Source organism: Eleutherodactylus coqui, chromosome 8, assembly GCF_035609145.1.
Source record: "Eleutherodactylus coqui strain aEleCoq1 chromosome 8, aEleCoq1.hap1, whole genome shotgun sequence".
NCBI classification, from domain to species: Eukaryota; Metazoa; Chordata; class Amphibia; order Anura; family Eleutherodactylidae; genus Eleutherodactylus; species Eleutherodactylus coqui.
Genome location: NC_089844.1, coordinates 96573133 through 96592567, shown reverse-complemented (window position 1 = coordinate 96592567; position 19435 = coordinate 96573133). Strand labels below are relative to the sequence as shown.

Genomic DNA, 19435 nt, shown 5'->3' with positions numbered 1-19435 from the left:
TGGGTTTTGGCTAAGACGATCTGCCCGTGTTTCAGGTTCACGTCAAACTGAACTTTTTCCAAACTTTGATCCAAAACAGGATTTGACTGTTTCGTTTTACTCTACTTTAGCCTTAGAGTTGACTAGAAATTAGAGATGAGCGAACATACTCGGTTCGGGTGTTTTTGGACTCGAGCACCGCTTTTTCCGAAAAGATTTGGGGGGCGCCAGGGGGCGGCGTGGTGGAGCGGGGGTAGCAGTGGGGAACAGGGGGGAGCTCTCTCTCTCCCCCCCCCCACTCCCGTCTGTAACCCCCCGCGCACGCCCGGTGCCCCCCGAATCTTTTCCTCCGAGTAGTCAGTTACTCGGAAAAAGCGGTGCTCGTGTCCAAAAACACCCGAACCGAGTACGTTCGCTCATCTCTACTGAAAATCCCTAACCTCCATCACTTATAACAAATTAGCATTTCAGTTATATTTATGAGCCTTTGTTTCTATAGGAAAAAAACAAATGGAAAAGTAAAATAATTACTACAATATGCCTTCGTAAAAGATTTTCTCCACTTTTATTATCCCATTCATGTTAAAAAAAAAAAAAAAGGAGCAAAAACGTGCTTTTGTTTTTTTTTAATACCAAACATTTGCATAGTATTTGCAATCTCAATACCTCAAAATTGGTCAATGTCAAATACAACTAGCTAAACTAAAAATATACTATATTCATAAATATACTTTTTCATATTGGTATGGGTAAAGGGGATAATCTAGACAATTGCTCTTTTATTATATGACCTACAGTACTTATCTCCATATTCATGTCCAAGGCATAAAACAAGAATTAAACAAAAAAAAGAAGAAAGAATACTGCCACCCAGTGGTATTACATAGTAATACATTTCAAACAAAAATGACAAACCAAACCATACAAAAGAAATCTGTATATACAAACAACTTTTCAACAAATTATGACTAGAACCCAAGTGCTTCACAACACAATGACTACATTATTTTTTTCTTCTATTCATACTGATTTAGGTGACTTTGACCATGATCAGCTTTCCTGAATATGTGACTTACCGAATACGTTTATAAGCTTTTAGAGAATAGGGAAATAATTTAGTGCGAGAATCCTTATCTTCATTAGCTTGTAGTAGTGTTGCTACATATCTCTAAACAACACTTGCTGATGCTACCCAGGGAACCTCACCGGGACAAAAAAAACAGATGCAGCTAATATAGCTTTAAACTTTTCTCAAAAGACGTCCTGTTAAAGGTACAAGACTCAGTTACACATTATTGTTTATCTATATCGGACATACAATATATTACATTTACAATATAAAGGGGATAGAGATAACTGTATAATAGTTAAGGGCATAATTCTCACAATACTATCTCCAGATATGAAGCATATACGTCAAGAGTTCACAATAGTGGGCATACAGGTGATGGGACTTGGCCTCATCTCTACTGAAAGCTAGCTGCGGTTCAACTTCTGTCAAGCACAACTGATATCTATAGAGAGGAGGCAACATATGAATGTAGATCCCTCCAGTGAAAAGGAGACTCAGCACCAGCTTGTTCCAGACATCTGGATAGACCATCTCCTGAACCTTCAATGATGGAACCTTCTAACATATCGGATTTGCATAGGGAAGCAGAATACAGTTTTGTATGCCCACAGGATAGGTAATAAATGTCAGTCTGGCACCCCACTATTGGGACTCATCGATCACTTGAATGAGGGCCTTGAATCCCCTTTTTCTCATCCCTTCGCCTATACGCTGAGGGAGAGTTTGAATGGAGCAGCAGTTGGGGATGTCCTTGCTGCTCCATTCAATGTCTATGGGGCTGATGGAGTACAATGCTTGGTTGTTTCTATCAGTTCCAAAAGTTCTGAACAGAGTGGCACCCCGCACACTCAATCGCCGTTCCAAACTTCTCCTCACTGTAGTTGTACACCAAGGAGAAACGAGGGAGACATTGGACCCCAGTTCTAGTGATTGTGGGGGTTCCAGCGATCAGACATTTAGTACCTATGCTGTGAAAGATCATACGTGTCTGCTGTAACACAACCCATTTAACAGTTTAACCATTTTTCTTTGTTTATATTATGCTGTTCTATATCTTGTAAAGTACAATAATTTTCTGTGGTTTTAGTTCATAAAGACTTGACCAGAGATTAAACCGTATTCCAGGAAAACTACTTAGAAGGGATGGTACAAAAATAAATTCTTGGTAATGAAAAAAAAACATTACTATTTGTGACAATTTATGACATACCTTGTTCATGTATCTTTATAGTAGTGCAGGCTAAGTATGGTTTACTTATATCAAAAGTAGCCCAGTCTGTACTCCATACTATTGAATGGTCTGAACAATGAGCTGTGAAAATACAGCAGTGTTTATCCCCATCTCTTAATTTGTTCTAGAGTTTACCAGTAAGCAGATTTCCTAGTTTAAAGGAAAACCTGCCCAGGCCACATGCTTATGAAGCTTATTGCTTTTTTGAATTTAGTCTTAGCCTTTTCGTATCCTTGGAAAAATGTTAATTTTCAATGCAAATAAACTTTCAAAACATTGTAGGCATTGACATTGTTAAAGGGGTTGTCTCATCTCAGCAAGTTATCCTGTATCTACAGGATAGGGGATAAATTGCTAATCAGTGGGGGTCCAAACTCTGAGACCCCCACCAATCCACAGAAATTGCCCCGACACGTTCCAATTCTGACACCATTGACTGCACATGCACGCTGCTCACTTCAATGGAACCGCCAGAGCTTGACGAGCACTTCAACTCAGCCATCTTGGATAGTCCCAATATATCGAATGGTGCGGGGGTGCACATACACGATCAACGCTATCAAAATCTCGAAACATACCAGGGCGGATCGTTGTGGGTCCCGATTGGACACAAACGGATTGGCAAGTTATCCCTTATACTGTGGACAGAAGTAACTTGTCAAGATGGGAATACCACTTTAAATCTACCCCAACACCACCTCCCTCATAGGGCTTACTTATTGCGTTTCTCCTCAACACAACATTACAGTTAAAACTACACTGTCAAAGGACTTCTGCTTTAGGATTACCCAATTACCTATATCCTCTCTACAAGAGACATGAAACAATCCAATGCTTGTTCATACACTTTAGATAGCGGTCAGTCAAATGTTTGTTCAGCTGACAGCTATTCCGGCCACCAACCAGACATTCCCAGACACATGCCTGTGCTGTCAATAAGGAGGTGGTAGTAAGTTACTACCAGACATATCTGTCAGCAGGTTATCTCCCTTGAGAACAAAGGAACTTTCTTTCACCCCCATCGGCCCCTGGGGGAGAGTCAGGACACCACCATACATATTGGTTGGCTGATCCCATCAAAATCGGTGGCTTTGGCCAATATTCATCTAATGTGTATGGCCACATTAAGTTTTCCCAGCCTGTTATCTAGATCCTTGCTGTAAACAGTCTACAGCCAATTAACTGGCACTCAAGAGAGGAAATTAAAATAACAAAGTGTGCAATTTGCATCGTAAAATTATATTAGTGAATTGCTGTTAAATAAATGTCTAAAATATATATTTTTTCTTTATGGGGATATACAGAACTTTTTTTAACTTTCCTTTTGTTGATCCGATTTAAAATATGCAATCCAATGACACACAAACATTTATATTATTTTAGTTATTTTATAAAATAAACAAATCTAGTATTTTACAATAAGTATTTATAAAAATGGAAATGTGTAAAATAATTTTGAAATAAGCTTAATAGCTGAACTTTTCAAATGTATGAAAATAAATGTAAAAACATTTTTAATATAAAACCCGTTTTCCAGGAGACAGTGTTATAGTGTTTTAGAAGTTTAGAAAAACAGATGTCCGACAGTATTTTATCTGACTTTTTTTCTTGCCATTGTTTTAGTAATAGTCCTTGAACTAGAATCCGTGGTCGAAACTTTGTGCCTACTCCTCAGATGGTGTATGGTGCTATGGACAAGACCCTCAGAGACTCTGCTACGAGTTCTTTTAACAATCTTGTCTTGGTAGGTCATCTGCGTATTCTTAGTTGACACGGCTTTAGGTAGGTTTGGTTTTCTTTTTGCAGGCTTTTGTGAAACAAACTGTGATTTTACAAGTGCCTTAGTATTTTCACCAGCATACTGTTGATTCCTTCGGCCTCTAAGTTTCATACTGGGCTGAAAAGTCTGAACTATTCCCCCAATTGATTTTGCAACTTCTGAGGAACATTTCCCAGTTTGCTGCTTATTGCATGTAGCTTTTCCTTGTGCTAGTTTTTTAACCATTCTATTGGGATTAACCTTGGATTTTGTGACCACTCTAGTTTCCATTCTTGCCCTGGTTATCCTTGTTGATGGTTTAGAAGATTCTCTTTGTATGACCTTTTTTGGTTTTAATGCTTTTGTAATAGACTTTGTAATCATGGAACCATGCTGATTGTCCTCCTTAGTTTTGGCGAAACTGGTGTTAAAGGGAGAAAGAGAAAAATTTGCATATGGTTTATCGGAGTGCCCAGATTTTACACAGGTTGTGCCAATATATTCTGCGCTCACTGATGATTCACATCCCTTACTGTTTAAATTTAGATCCTTTCCTGCGCTGGATTCAAAATGTAGAGAACCAACAGAACAACTGCTTAAAGACTTTTTAGAATTACTGGACTCCTTTTGCTCACACTCTACGTTATCAACATTAACGTCACTACTTAATGTACGAAACAGCTTCCGAACACAAGGTGCCTTAGTACCCATTCCTCGCACCGAGCTTCTTGGAGGGGTTTTAAGGATGCGATTAGTTAAAGGGTCATAATACTTCAACATGGATTGCTTATATTTATAAAATATAGAGTCCCTACTATCAGTAGAGTATTGGTTACGACCTCTGCTATAGACCGAAGCTGCTTTACCGGTACTTTGTTTTAAGTCTGGGTGAGAAAGAACATAGACCATAGTCTTAGGTTGTAAAGGAGTTAATATTTTGGTGTAGGATTCTGGAAGTTTTAAAGCGCACATCCGAGTTTTCATGTCTGGTGTCTTTTCTTCCACAAAATCAAAAACTGCTTGTTGTTCATTTTTCAGAACTTTCTTTTTTACTACAGGAAAATTGACCAAACTTGTTTGAGTTCCATGGCTCACTTTAACGACCTGGCATCTTGAAGCTTGTCTCCATGTTCTTTTGCAGGGTTTGGGAAGCTTGGGTTGCAACAGTTTTTCCGATTTAATACTATCAATATCAGAATGATGATCTAATAACGGTAGCACGTTAATGATTTCAGATTCTTTCTGGTCTTCAATCTTTACTTCACCTTTCTTTTCCGTTTCCTTATTCTTAGAATGCCTCTTGCTATTAGAATTCTTTAAATGTCCATCTTCAAAGTAACAATGGAATTTTCCTTTTCTGAACTGCTTTACAAGAGCTTCTACCTTTAAGTCATCTTCATACATTACTTGCGACCAGGTTTTACCAACAAAGGATGGAGGCACATGAGGCAGTGCTGGAAGTATTTCTTCTTCAGGCTCAGGCTTTATTTCTTTTTCTTTAACTGGACTTGTTCTTAGAATAAAGTTAAGTTTTGACTTGTAGTCCTCATCAACACTTACATTGGACTCCTTGAGATAATCTAAATTAGCCATCTTTGATTGATCTTCTTCCAATTGAAGTGGTACATTCCAGTCAAAACTTAGACTGGAGCCATCTGTGTTACCAATAATTGATTGAACATTTAAAGACAAAACACTTTCATCATCTTTTTCCTGTAACATATTTGACGAGGACTCGTGACAGTATTTCCATATGACTTCATCAATTATGTTATCCACAGTTGTTTTATTACCTCTTAATAAATTAATCTCTTTGAGGGTTTTAAATCTATCATATTCATCAGTAGCATCTCTTTGCTTTTTGTCTACCAGACAATCCCTGAGAATATTGTCTTTCCCCTCCTGAGATTTAAATATGTTTTTGAATCCACATAATGTTCCTGAGGTTACATTATAACAGCTGCCATGGGAATGAAATGTTTTGTTTTGTAAACCCATTGTAGAACATGCGGTTACATTAAGCCTTGGTTGCTTCTTTCCCTTTTTAGAATTTGCCTCTTTATTTTTACTTGATTCTGCACATGATGCGAAATTAGGTGTTTCAAAACTATTCTTTTTCACAATCTGCTGGCTAGATGAATTGAAAGGTGGCAAAGTCTTAAATGGAGAGTTGCGAGTCCCAATATTTACTGCTTTACCTTCTGATTCTTGGCAACCAGCTAATTTATTGTTAAACAATGGAATACTCTGATAAGCGTTATCATTTTTGGAACTGTGCCCTTGTTCAGGATTTCTATCATGAGGCTGTGAAAATGTCATTTTCTTATAGTGAAATGTTGAACCACATCCAGACACGTTGTTTATGTCCAAGCTTTGACTTTGTACCATTGAAGAAAAAGACTCATTTGTTTGCGATTGGAGAAGTGAATTGCAAAGTTGGTCGTCTTTACTGGGAGTAATTATGTTTGCTTCTGGTATATCATCATATGTTGGTCTGTAAAACAAAAGCAGAACGTACTTTAAGTTGAAAACAATGAAAAATTATGATATGAACAACTATGTGCAGTGCCATAATTACACACACTGTAACTAGGCTTAAAAAAAGACGTAAGCCTATAAAAACTTTTACGCAGTTGCAAGAAAAAGTAAGTGAACCCTTTGGAATTACCTGGCTATCTGCGTTGATTATTAATAATATGCGGTCTCACAGTAATCAACTTACAATTACAGACAAACACAATCATAGGCCGTCTGCAGACGGCTGGGTCGGATCCCGCTGCGAGAATTCTAGCAGCGGGATATGGCCCCGTACCCCTGCAGAGGCCTGCGGCTTAACCGCTCCCGGAGTCTTCTTCTCTGCGCTGTGTGCAAACTGTCGGCCAGCCGGCGCATGCGCAGAGAGGAGCCGGCGGCTCTTCATTGACATTACTGTGCTGGCCTCTGCAAGACCCGCACAGAAATAGAACATGCCGCAATTTGTTTAACGCGTGTGATTTTACGTGGACAAATTCGCGGCCATCTGCCTAGGATTGCATTTACTAATGCAATCCTATGGCAGCAGCCACGGGAAGAAATTCTGGGGTAAATCCCGCCACGGAATTTCCGCCCGTGTGCAGGGGGCTGAAGTAAACCAAAAACACACAAAAATTGTACCCTTTGTCTTTTATTGAGCACATTGAGTAAACTTTCGCAGTGCAGGGAGAAAAATGAAAGCCCTGAATTTAATAAACTGTAGATCCCCCTTTAGCAGATAATCACCTAAAAAAAAATAAAAATGTTGTACCATTCGTCCTTTAAATATGCTATAGCTCGCCAATATTTCTGGGATGTGCCGGTGTCACAGAGTTAAGTTCAGAACTCCGTCTTGGCCAATTTAAAATACAAATCATCTTTTTTAACCATTCTTTAGTTGATTTACTTTTTGGGTCACTGTCTTGTTTCATCACTCAATGTTGCTTCAGTTTGAGGTCATGGACTGCTGTCCTTACATTCTCCTGTAAAATGTTTTGATACACATTAGAAATTATTGTTCCCTAAATGATTGCAAAGCTTCCAGACCCTGAGGCTGCAAAACAGTCCCAAACTGTGAGATTCCTTCGATCATACTCCCACAGCTAAGATAAGGTTTTGGTATTGGTGTGCAGTTCTTCTTTGTGTTCTTTTTGCTCCGAATATAGCATTTTGCTTTGGTGTGAAAATGTTCTACTTTTCTCTCATCTGTCCATAGAACATTTTTTCAAAAAGCATTTTAGACCAAGTAAGTGGTCTAGGACAAAATTGAGATGCGTCACAATATATTTTTTTTTTAGGCAGCAGGAACTTCTTTAGAGGTGTCCTTCCATAACCACCATTCTTTTATTGTGTTTCTAATAGAAAACACATTAACAGAGGGTTTTGTAGTTTGTAAAGTCTTCTACATAGCAACATACTGTGCAAAGCTGGAAAAAAAAAACAAAAAAAAAACACATGTCCATCCAGTTCAGCCCATCATCCTGCAATTTTGGTCCAGAGGAGGACAAAAATACACGAGGTAGAAGCCAATTTTCATCATTTTAGGGAAAATTCCTTCCTGGCTCCATATCTGGCAATCAGAATAAATCCCTGGATCAACAACCCTTCAGATGTAATCAGGGATTATAAGGGTGGCTTCGAACGCAGAATTTTTTTTGAAAATGCACTTAAAGTTTTTGATGCACTTTTCTAATCCAAAGCCAGAAGTGGATTAAAACTGAATGAAAACTATCAAAAGGAAGAACTTCTACTTCTCCTTCCTGCTGGATCCACTTCTGTCTTTGGCTCAGAAAACTGCACCAAAAACCAAAAGTGCATTTTCCAAAAAATGCTGTGTGTGAAGCCATCCTAACATGTAATATCGGTGCATTCAAGAAAGACGTCCAGTTCGCCATCATCACGCTCTCTGAAAGAGAGCAGCAAGACAATGGAATTCTAACAGTAAAGAATCCTCTTCTATGTTGGTGAAGAAACCTTCTTTTCTCTAGACGTAGAGGAAGCCCCTTGTTATAGTCCTTGGTATAAATAGATGTGCACCTTAAGCTTTAGCAATGCTTTTGCAGCCTTTTCCATCTGTATGTGTCTCTGTAACACGTTTTCTGAAAGTTCTTTGCAGTCATGTATTCTTGGGAATAACTGATTTGTCGGTAACCAGGCTTTGTATGTCTTTATTTAATGGGCAAACACCTGTGAAACCACACTTCCAGTCTGCTTGCTTTTGATCAAGTCACTAACATAGAGGTTCACTTAATTTCTCTCCCTGCACTGTGGATGTTTATTCAAAGTGATCAAAAGATATGAACCATACAACTGTTTGTGCAATGAAGTGGGTTAGGGAGGAGCTAGTGGGACTAAAACTAAATTGTAAAAATAAATTTAACAAATTGTTTAAAATATAAAAAATTAAAAATTCCAAAATACACACTATACTATGCATTGATACATTACAGTGAAGTTACCTCCAGTGATCATAGTCAATGTCGCTCAGATTGGCGTTGTCCACTATCCCTTTTCTTCTCTATCTGGGTCTCTACACAATCTCCTCATCTGGCCGCTAACCCCAATGCAACTCTTAGTGCCTCTCATTGTACTAGTACCCCCACTGTGCACCTGTAAACAATGATGCCCCCTTTGTTACCCCAGAAACACAAAGTGCCTACTTCGTGCCCCTGCAAACTCATAGTGCCCTCTTTAAACCATCTAACACAAAGTGCCACTCTGTACCCTGAAAATCTAAAATGCTCCCTCTCTACGACTGTGAACTGATCATGGCCCTTATGCGATCCCAAAAGGACAAAGTGCCTGCTTGGTGCCCCCACTAATACAATTCACCACTCTGTAACCTTGAAAACACAAAATGCTTCCTCAGTGCCCCTGCAAACTCATAGTGCAACCTCTCTATCCCTTCAAACACAAAGTACCACCTCTGTACCCATGCAATCTCAAAATGCCCCGAACATAACCCTAAAAACTGTGTCCCCACAAACACAATCTGCCTTCTCAGTGTTTCCACTATTCATAGTGCCCCCTCTGTAACCCATCAAACACAGGGTACCTTTATGCCTTCACAACTCAGAATGTCCCCTCTGGCCCCTGCAAACACAACATACTCTCTATGTACTCCCACAAACACACAGTGCCCCCTCTATTCCACAAACAACTCTGGCCCTTCAGAGCAGAGGGAGTCCGTAAGCACACTAGGGAAGTATATGTTGTATGCAGACTGCTGTAAAGCTGTGTGATGCACATGTAAGGAAAAAGTGCTGGGGTGGAGGGAGTTTCAGGGACCATGAAAGAGCCTTAACAGCAGTCAGGGGGCACCTTTGAGCAAGTGCGACCGCTGTGACCATTATAGTTGAGCCACGGTCAAGAAACTTTTGTACATATGTGACTACATATCTGCATGCATACACATCTCCTAACATTAAATCTGGTGCTGTGCCTGTCCCCTTTCCTTCTTTTGTTCCTATTTTTCCTACCTTTCTCTTTTTCTTCTCTGTCCTTCCCAACTGCATGGATATTTCTCTATTCTGGTTTCTGCTGTTATTGTACTGATTTGTGTGATTCTATGGATCATTTGTACCTAACAACTAACATTTCTGCAACTGCCTTCATTTTGCCCTTGAATTGTATTATGTAATTTCCAAATTATATTTGTCTTGGCGCCCTCAATTTTCTTAATTCAGACAATAAACAATAAAAAACAGGTATTGTTTTTTGCTGTTTGTTTGTTTAGTCACATTTTATGTTATAATTATTTAAACATATGTTATCATCCTCTGGATTACATCGCCACAGTGGAATTTTACTAAAGGCTTCCTTTATGCTATTGGGGGCCTTCACGGAGAAGGCTCTCCCAGACGTAAGTGATCTACGTATGTTCACTTTACATAGCTCTATCACCACATAAGGAGAGCGGATCTGTTTTTTATTGTTTATTTTTTTAATTATCCCTCCTGGAGCCTGGTGTCAGGTCCTGCAGCTCTGCTTTGTCGGTGACACAGGGGATACACTCCAAGGCTTGAGGGCGCCTTCAAGATGTGGCGGTCATCCCCCTTTTCCTGGAACTTGGGTTTGACTGCTCGCACCAGGTGAGTGCCTGCATTTTATATATTAAAAAATGGGTTTTTTTGTTGCTTTTTCGAGTCCAAGCGCTGTTCTCACAACCTTTACTATTTTCTTAATTGGGTTTTCTGTGTATGTTTTGCCTCCACTACTAGGTGTAAATGTCCTTATTATCTGCCTTTCCTTATTTGTTACAGTGTTACCAATTAAATACCAACATCACTTCTGTCTTCTTCCATAAAAATATCACCGATTCATGTGTCGTCCAAAAAAATATATAGGTTACGTGCAATTTTTACCTTATATCATGATAGTTCTCTGGGTGATACAAGCGCACATCTTGCAGGAAACGCTGCATCAACAAGTTGGTTCCCAAACGATTCCTGTTGCATGTAGACAGCTGTCTGTGATTGTCACTTGCAAGATGCTAAAGAGATATTGAATATTTTACCTAAATAGTAATTTAGCAATAACATAGGAAAACTAAAATAAGGCTGCAAGCACATGGGCAGGTCAAATATCGCCTGCGAAATCCCAAAGAGGAAGCGCTCAGCTGTCATTCAATGATGGCCAGGCGCTGCCTCTGATTGGCTGAGCGCGGTGACCAATCAAAGGCAGTGCTTTTAAGAGGCGGGGATTATTAAATCCCTGGCCAGAAGAAAAGGAGAAGAAGAGTGCCCTATATTTCAAGCCCCCCACGAAAAGCCTTGCAAATGCATAATGTACATATGATCCAATGATCTAAAATCTTGAGATCCCATTACATACTAAACAATAAAACGATACTATGAAAAACGTCTTCTACTTTCAGTACACTCCTGTATAATCCTCTACAATAGTGGAAGATACAGCTTTATTCTTTACCGAATGCCTCTATTACAAGTTGAATATGTTAGACTATCTTACCTTTTCTAGGTTAATGTAATGTACTTGGCAGCAACTGCAGTATCCTTGCCTGTAATGCCCTGGAGGTATATTGTTTCCTGACTGCTCCACGAGCTGAACATTTTCACTTGGAAAACAAAAATAGTACAAATTATATACAAGAAAGGAGATATATAAAAGAGAACCCGCTACCAGGTTCCTGCTGCTGGAACCACAGGCGGAAAGAACTCTGGACCGGCGTGTGTGTGTGTGTGTGTGTGTGTGTGTGTGTGTGTGTGTGTGTGTGTGTGTGTGTATGTATGTATGTATGTATGTATGTATATATATTGTTCTTAAATGCTGCAGTGTTTCAGAATTACCAAACTTTGAATATTTTTCAGAATGGGCTTTAGAGTCAAAGGGGCGGGGCCTCTCTGACCTTTCCTTGCCCAAATCACCCAGACTGACAGAACTCTTCCTGTTTGTGTACAGGGAGGGTTCAGTGTCAGAAGTTCTCCTGGTGCATAAGGCAAACGGACACAGCAAACTGCAGTGTAAAGGTTCTGCTACTTTAAAGGTCAGGTTTATTAGCTATGCCTTGTGCTTGTAACCTACAGATTCAGAGTTAAAGGGGTATTCCATCTGTGTAGCGAATTTTCAAAAATTCCAGATATAAAAGGTGTTTTGCCATATTTATGTAACGGCTGCATGCACGATTTACACCTGTAACCAGCTATTACTTTCTTATCCTTTTCTCAATTTATTATGTTTCCCACTTCACTATTTTCCAAGATGGCCACCACATCCCTGCCGATATGGAGCTTGGAACTACATTTACCACAATCCCCTGAACATCCCTGCTAAGCGCTGCCCTGCTATTGGTCAGCAATCTGTTCCCAAGAGCTGAAGAAAAAAATAAGCCATCCCTGGTCGTTCTTACTAAGAAAGCCCGACCTGTAGGACTGGAATGCCTACAGGATGTATCCAGGGGAACCTGTGAATAAACACTTCTCAAGTGCCAGATGAAAGTAATGGCTTGTAGAGCTAGAGATACAAATCCAAAGCAGAATCACACTGCAAACTTTAATAACTTTTCATTCATTTGACAGCAACTTTGAATACTCCTTTAAGTGAGCATTTTTGGTAAAGCAAGCGCTAGATTTCTCTCTCCCCTTATTGAAAGTTCTAGCCTGCATCTTCCGTATTCTCCTGTCTCACGCACCGACAGGGTCCTGGAAGCTAGGATTTCTGAAGGAAAATGCAGCTAAGAAGTCTCTTCACACATAGGAAGACGACTGCTCACTGAATGGAGGCAAAGCGCACTGGCAATCTCTTCTGGCCACCTACTTGCGTTCATAGTAAACAGGCAGTCTTTCATGCACCGTCCGACTACCAGCAGTTTGTATGCCTGCATAAACCGAACAGCGAATGATAAGTGAACGAATTAGTGTTCAAGGTTCACTTGCTGGAAGGGTTTACACGGAACGATCATTCAGTTTTGCACGATCTAGCGATTAACTGAAAGATAATCATTCCATGTTAAAGCGCCCTAACGTGCAGTGGTTAGCAAGTAGTAGGGGAATAATACATGACTGCAAGATCAGACTATATGTAGGGTTTGTTTGTAGTCTGTAACCAAGACCTAATTAAGGGCTCATGTCCACGGGCGGGTCAGATTCCATATGCAGCGGAATCCAACTCTGCCCATGGCCAAGGACCCTGCTTACCTATCTGGGTCTTCTTTTTTCTCTACTGCGGATGTGTGCGAAAGCGCCGGCCGGTGCACATGCTTTCCCGCAGCCCGTCCACTATGTCAATTGCGGATGGGCTGCGGATTGGACGGCTTCCATTGACTGAAATGGAGCATGCTGCGATCTGATTTCTGCACCCAAAGGTCTGAAAAGCAAATCCGCATGCTTTAATTCAGTTGTGGACGCCCATGTTTTCCTATGGGTGGCTTGAACTGCGGATCATTCGTGCAGGTGCCCCGCGCAAAATCCGCAATTCAAATCCGTCCGTGGACATTGGACCTTAGGCTTCACTGAAGAAAATAAAATTGTTGAAAATCTGTATGTAGTCTTACAAGTAGTTTGCAGCCAGTAAATGGGGTGCATAATGCATAAAACCCCCTATGCACTGGTAAATGTTCCCAGTACATAGGCTAAATTTAGTGATGAGGCACAATTGACCTGATGTATACCAAAAAAGTGCCATTTTAACATACATCAGGTTGTTATGAGTTGGCAAACTTTTTACTGCATGGAATAGTGCAACTGAATATGCTAGATGATATACACTCTATATAATAGAGACATCCAGTCAAAAACTGTATACTATGCACTGCATTTACTCTGTGGAAGAGTCTAAGTTGTCTTCAAAACGGTGAAGTAACAAACTGTCATTGCATATTTTGCAAATAATTAGCTAGAATTACCTTTTTTTAATAACGATAGCAACCCAATCCATAGTTGAGTCTAACAACTTCCAGGAACAACACAGTGACAAAACAAAGTAAGTTTACAGATTCCAACACTTATATTAACATCAGCAGTGATGTATCCTGCGCCCATTGTACACAACATACAAGCTCTCAATTGTTAAAGCATTGATAACCGACTCCATGATCAATTTAAATTGGAACCAATTCTGTCCGTATGGTTACTGCATTAACGGATTTATCCGCTCTCTTCCTTCAATGTAGATGAGAATGTGAAACGTGCAACAGCATAAAGCGGGATGAAAAGATCCAATAAAACATCTGGAACCCGGCTTGTAAAGATAGTCCATCAATAAGAAAAATATCATCCTGTGTAAGGAAGGATAGTCCATCCTGATGGCATCAAAATTACACCCCATTGATCCTCATCTTATGGAACGGAGTTCTAAAGATTAGTTTTCTTTTTAATTACCATACTATTTTATCATTACTTTTTTCCGTTTTTTTTACATTCGAAATAAGCGACATGCTGCTAATACGATAGGGAAGATTTATAGCAGTGCAAAGGAAAAGTGAAAATGCAGTTGTCAACAGAGCGCTCCTTTTATTTTCCAACCAATGTCCTTGCTTGCATTATGACACATATGTTATAAGAGCAGCTGCAGTAAAGAATAATGAATATTCCAGTACATATTGCTTTAGTACACCAGGACTGGGTAAAACTGTTGTTGACAGGCCACCGTTATACCTCAAAAAGAAAGAAAAACTAAAAAGAAAACAAAAAAATGCAAAAAATAAAACCAACCTAGTAACCGCGCCTCTCCCCAGCCCGGCGCTTTAGGAGAATACATTTCACCTAGAGTATTATTACTTCTATGGAGCCAGGTTCCCATTGGGCAGTTACAGTGTGTTTGCGTTAGCGGGATCGGTGGAGCAATTGGATCGATTAATTCCTGCACTGCAGAATAAGTTGGGGCTATACAAATAAAGATTATTATTATATTATTCCTTAGTCATTGCCATTGTCAATAGCAAAAGCTGATTCTGGAAGCTCTGTCTGGCCATGGGGGGATGGTACTTTACTATGGTAGCCAGGGAAACCTGACTATGGTGAGAGATCTGCGTATTGGATAATGTCAGAGGTATAGCCTAATAGTTTGCCCGTCAGTATTACAAGGATCACAGCTTTTAGTCCCATAGAGGGGCAAATTAAACCTTTAGTGCAAAAAAGTAATTAAAAAAAAGCCCCCACCCAAAAAGTGAATAAAAAATAAATAAAAAAATAGGCCATGTCTATATGCCATAAAAAAAGATGGGAATACCCCTTTAAGACTGAATGGTGAATATTAGTGGTCATACATAGTGCTGGTAACTACAGACTAGCCAGATTCATACATTGTTGCAAACAGCCCGAAAATCAAAATGTGTAGATCATCTATGGATAAAGTCTAATTGGGTGAGCAGGTAGGTCCCATATGCAGTGACACAATGTGGACTACTGAAAGGTTATGTGTCTTACCTGCTGCTGCTCTCCACCTTCACATAAACTGCTTCACCTTTCCTGTTTACATCTGCAAGAAAACCCACACAGAGTCATTGGAAGAAGTTTTAAGGTGCACAATACAAGAGAGACAGGAGAGAATCCTCTGGGCCTACGGCAAATAGTATCTCAAGAGCTACAAAACACAGCAAGAACTTCTAAATGCACTTTTACCAGCGTGCCTGGGACTTGCTCAAACGAAGTTTTTTTTTGCCGGGCAAAATACTTCCCATTTAAGGCGATTCCACCAAAGATGTTTATCACAGGATAGGGGATAAATGTACCTCCAGTCTACCATCAAGACTGGAGGCTCAACTCTGCTTCATGCTTTGTTATTTTGGTGCTCCTCACCGCAATCTCTTTCTTTTTAGGCAGCCTAGAAAATACTTTCTACTTAGGTAGCAGCAGTAAACTAGCTGCTAAATTCACGTTCTATCAGAAGTTTGTTTCTCCCAGAATGTTTTAGGGGGCTGCTGGCTCCATCTATTCAGGGCATTTTTCCCTGAAACTAGTAGAGGAGACTCATACAATCTTTTGATAGCTCCATCCTTGCATTTTTGGATGAGCTACCAGCATATATTTATGTTTGGTATTTTTGGTGAGGGATATAGTCCCACGTCCTTTTGGCATTGTCCTAGGTAGTAGTAGGGACCCAAAAATTAGCAAGCTTAGCGAGTGGTCTTCCTAACCTCTACTTTAAAAGAATCAGGATATGCCTGGTGGGAACCGACGTTTGTTGCGTAATATGATTACGCTGTATTGTCACCTATAGACAGCACTATGATAATGAACAACAGTTCACTAAGGTTCCTGAAGAGCCGGTCCTCTGGCAGAAACGCGTCGAGTCAGTGAACTACACCTCTTTGATAGACCAAGTATCAAAGTGCCATTAAGTAAAAGGAACATTATAATAAGTGCTTTTTTTCTCACAACTTAGCAATTGAGATTTAAACGAGTCCATGATTGAGGTTTACAAGCACCAAAGAAACCTATCTGGCCTCCGGGCGGAGGAAATCTCATAAACTTGCATTAGGGTCTGGGTTTCTAAAGGAAGCTATTTTTGCCTCACATCCATTTTTTCCCTGTAAGATTGGGATCCCAGACAAAAATACTTTTCATGTTCTTGTTCGTCTTTCAGCCGTCTCATATTTTATTTAGAATAAACATTAAAAGTTACGTTTTAAGGAATTGTGCAGTGAAAATAGGTGATAAATGTCTCATCATTGGGATCCCTGACAAGGCAAGTGCTTGGCTATCTCCAGCAGTCCTACTGAAATGACCAGAGCAGTGGTATGCACAATGCGTAACCGACACTGCCCTCACGTCAGCACGTGCCGTCGCCCCGTTCTCAGGATACCAGCAGTCGGACCAACACCGGTCTAAAATGTATTACCTATACTGGGTAGTGCTTATAATCATGACACATCTCCTTCAAGTGTTTACACAGAAAAGTGGAGTGAAACTCCCCAAGCCCACTGAAGTTCGGAGGCTGTTGAATTTGTAACTTTGCCAAATTATATTGGGAGTACATTGAAAACCATGGAAGAAACAGAGGAACTTATATGGGTAATTTTTTTAGTAGAAGAATACTAGTTGTAACCATGAATAAGTTTATTTTGGGGGAAGTTCACACGCAGCAGATTCGCTGCAGAAATTTCAACTGTCCCATGTATCTGAATGGGTTTTGCAGAAGTCCATGGACATGCTGCAGCAACAGCCCCATTCGGATGAAGAGAATGGATTTGCAGTTGTAGAAACGTCTATAACCTGAGTGTTAAACTGCTCTATTAAGCTATTCTATTAAGATGTAACATGAAGTGAAGGCAATATATTGGGAAATACAATACTTATTTCTGTTCTAAATCCAAAATATAGTCATAGGTAGAGATAAGCGAGCACCCAAATGCTCGGGTCCGCGTTATTCGAGTCGAGCTTTTCGTAAAATTCGAGAGCTCTACTCGAGTAACGAACCCCGTTGACTACAATGGGAGACTCGAGCTTTTTTGTATGTGGGACGCCGGGTGCCGAGCTTTTTTTTCCTAGGTCTCTCTTTCTCTCCAGCCAGCCAGCCAAAAAATTTGCCAATGGCACTGCGTCGCGGAGGGGCCAAAACAGGCATGTCACAGCAGGGAGGAGACAAAAACTGGGGCGGGGTCGAACACGGCTTGAAACTCGTTCGAGTAACGAGCACCATTGAGTACGCTAATACTCGAATGAGCATCAAGCTCGGCAGAGTATGTTCGCTCAACTCTAGTCATAGGGCCCACTGACATGGCCATACATTAGGGTCGTGTGTGCGGTCCATGTATTCCACGGCGAGCACACAGCCCCATTATAGCCTACAATGGTTATTCACAGTGGCCTTTCACACAGATGGATGGTTAGTGTGAAAACAACTGCTGCATGTGCCATACTCAACTGTGTTCATAAGGCTGTGTGAATCAGGCATTAAAAGGAGATTCTGAATGTCTCAAAGGAATCTATATTTTACACAATTTCACTAAAAATATGCAGAAATGTACAAGAACCCAGAAAGTGACACACAGAATTCATAGACCAACGATCCCCAATTTTTTGTATTGCCTCATCCAACATTAAAGGGCCACTCCAGTGATGTTTTTCCCCCACTTATTATGTATATATTCCCCCAGTATATATAAGTGAGCTAGTGGTTAGTTATTCCTTTCTATCTGAAACTCCTGGCCTCTTTCTCCTGGTCATGTGATCAGAAATAATCAAATGATCAGAGATCTGACCAGCGTAGATTTACTTGGAGTTATACTGTCTGCAACGGGTTACTTTCATAGTCTATGTGATGGTATTACATGCCCTAACACAGAAACTGCCTGGAGTGAGATGCACTCCCGTCACAGTTATTAATGATGCTAACATCTCCTGTCACACAGTTCTAATAGAGGAGATCCCAGCTAATCCTCCTAACTGTATACTTATGGTCTGTAGTTCATTTAGGTGAATACAGAATGTAATAGTAACTAAACATCTCCCGAGAACATAGAAATAGCAAAGCCTTTAGCTAATGCTGTGCTAATGCTTCATAGGATGTGAAAGGGAAGCAAAAAAATGACAGCATAAGGCCGCTTTCACACAGCCAAGAATATCACGCGAGATTTGTGTATTGCGAGACGGACAAATCTCGCATGAATATGAACCCAATTCTTTTGAATAGGGTCATATACAGAAGTGATTTTTCCCCCCATTGCATGGCAGGTATGTCCTATTTTTGGGTGTTCCCTCGGAACGCCTCGCCCATTGTTTTCAATGTGGTCGGCAAAAACATTGCAGAGCTGCGCCGGAGGATTGCAACTGTACTGAATTGATGGGAGGAGTTTTTGACACAAAAATGCCTCACATCCGTGGGGACATCACACATTCCCGAGTGCGATATCAGGCAGAGTTTCACGGCTTGATATCACACTCGTCGTGTGAAATCAGCCTTAAAAGGACTATTACTGCTTTACAAAATAAAGCTCATTTATTGCATCATGAAATATTTTACAATTTTCAATATACGTTCTGTATCTATTATATTGTTAAGCTTTCTGCTTGCTGTCATTTAGTAAGAACCTTCATTGCGCTCGCCCCTGTGAAATTAGCCTTAAGATGGTGTCTGATAGGCAAGAGACGGGGGGCTGCAATACACAGAGGAGACCCCCAGAGTGTGACAAGCAATCAGGTGAGTGGGGACAGGGGTGGAAAAATTTGTTTTTGCAGGAGTGGCCCTTTAAGTAAAGAGACGCATTGAATTGAAAAATGGATAAGAGACTTAATAAATATGGAGACCAAGAAATCATGAAATTAGAATATTTTGCAGATAAGTATGTCAGTGTGACATTTGACAAGCACTATACTAAATAGGCATAGTTCAGTAGTTAAATATGTATCTGTAATATTGTCACTTGCCAGTGCCTTAGAACTACAAGTCTCTTAGGCTACATTCCCACAGGGGAGCGCGATAT

The 19435-nt window shown here is 40.2% G+C and overlaps 1 protein-coding gene across 2 annotated transcripts in view; it reads right to left on the bottom strand.

Moving 5' to 3' along the window:
- Positions 1-593: 593 nt before the first annotated feature.
- Positions 594-19435, bottom strand: part of ZDBF2 (zinc finger DBF-type containing 2) — a 32481-nt gene continuing 13639 nt past the window's right edge. For both annotated transcript variants that reach the window (XM_066576088.1, XM_066576089.1), the window contains 4 exons: positions 15438-15489; positions 11524-11629; positions 10917-11044; positions 594-6535 (listed from right to left, as the gene is read on the bottom strand). In XM_066576088.1, coding sequence (XP_066432185.1) covers positions 3874-6535; positions 10917-11044; positions 11524-11629; positions 15438-15489 — 2948 coding nt within the window. In that variant the 3' untranslated portion in view covers positions 594-3873. The remainder of the gene's footprint in view (positions 6536-10916; positions 11045-11523; positions 11630-15437; positions 15490-19435) is intronic.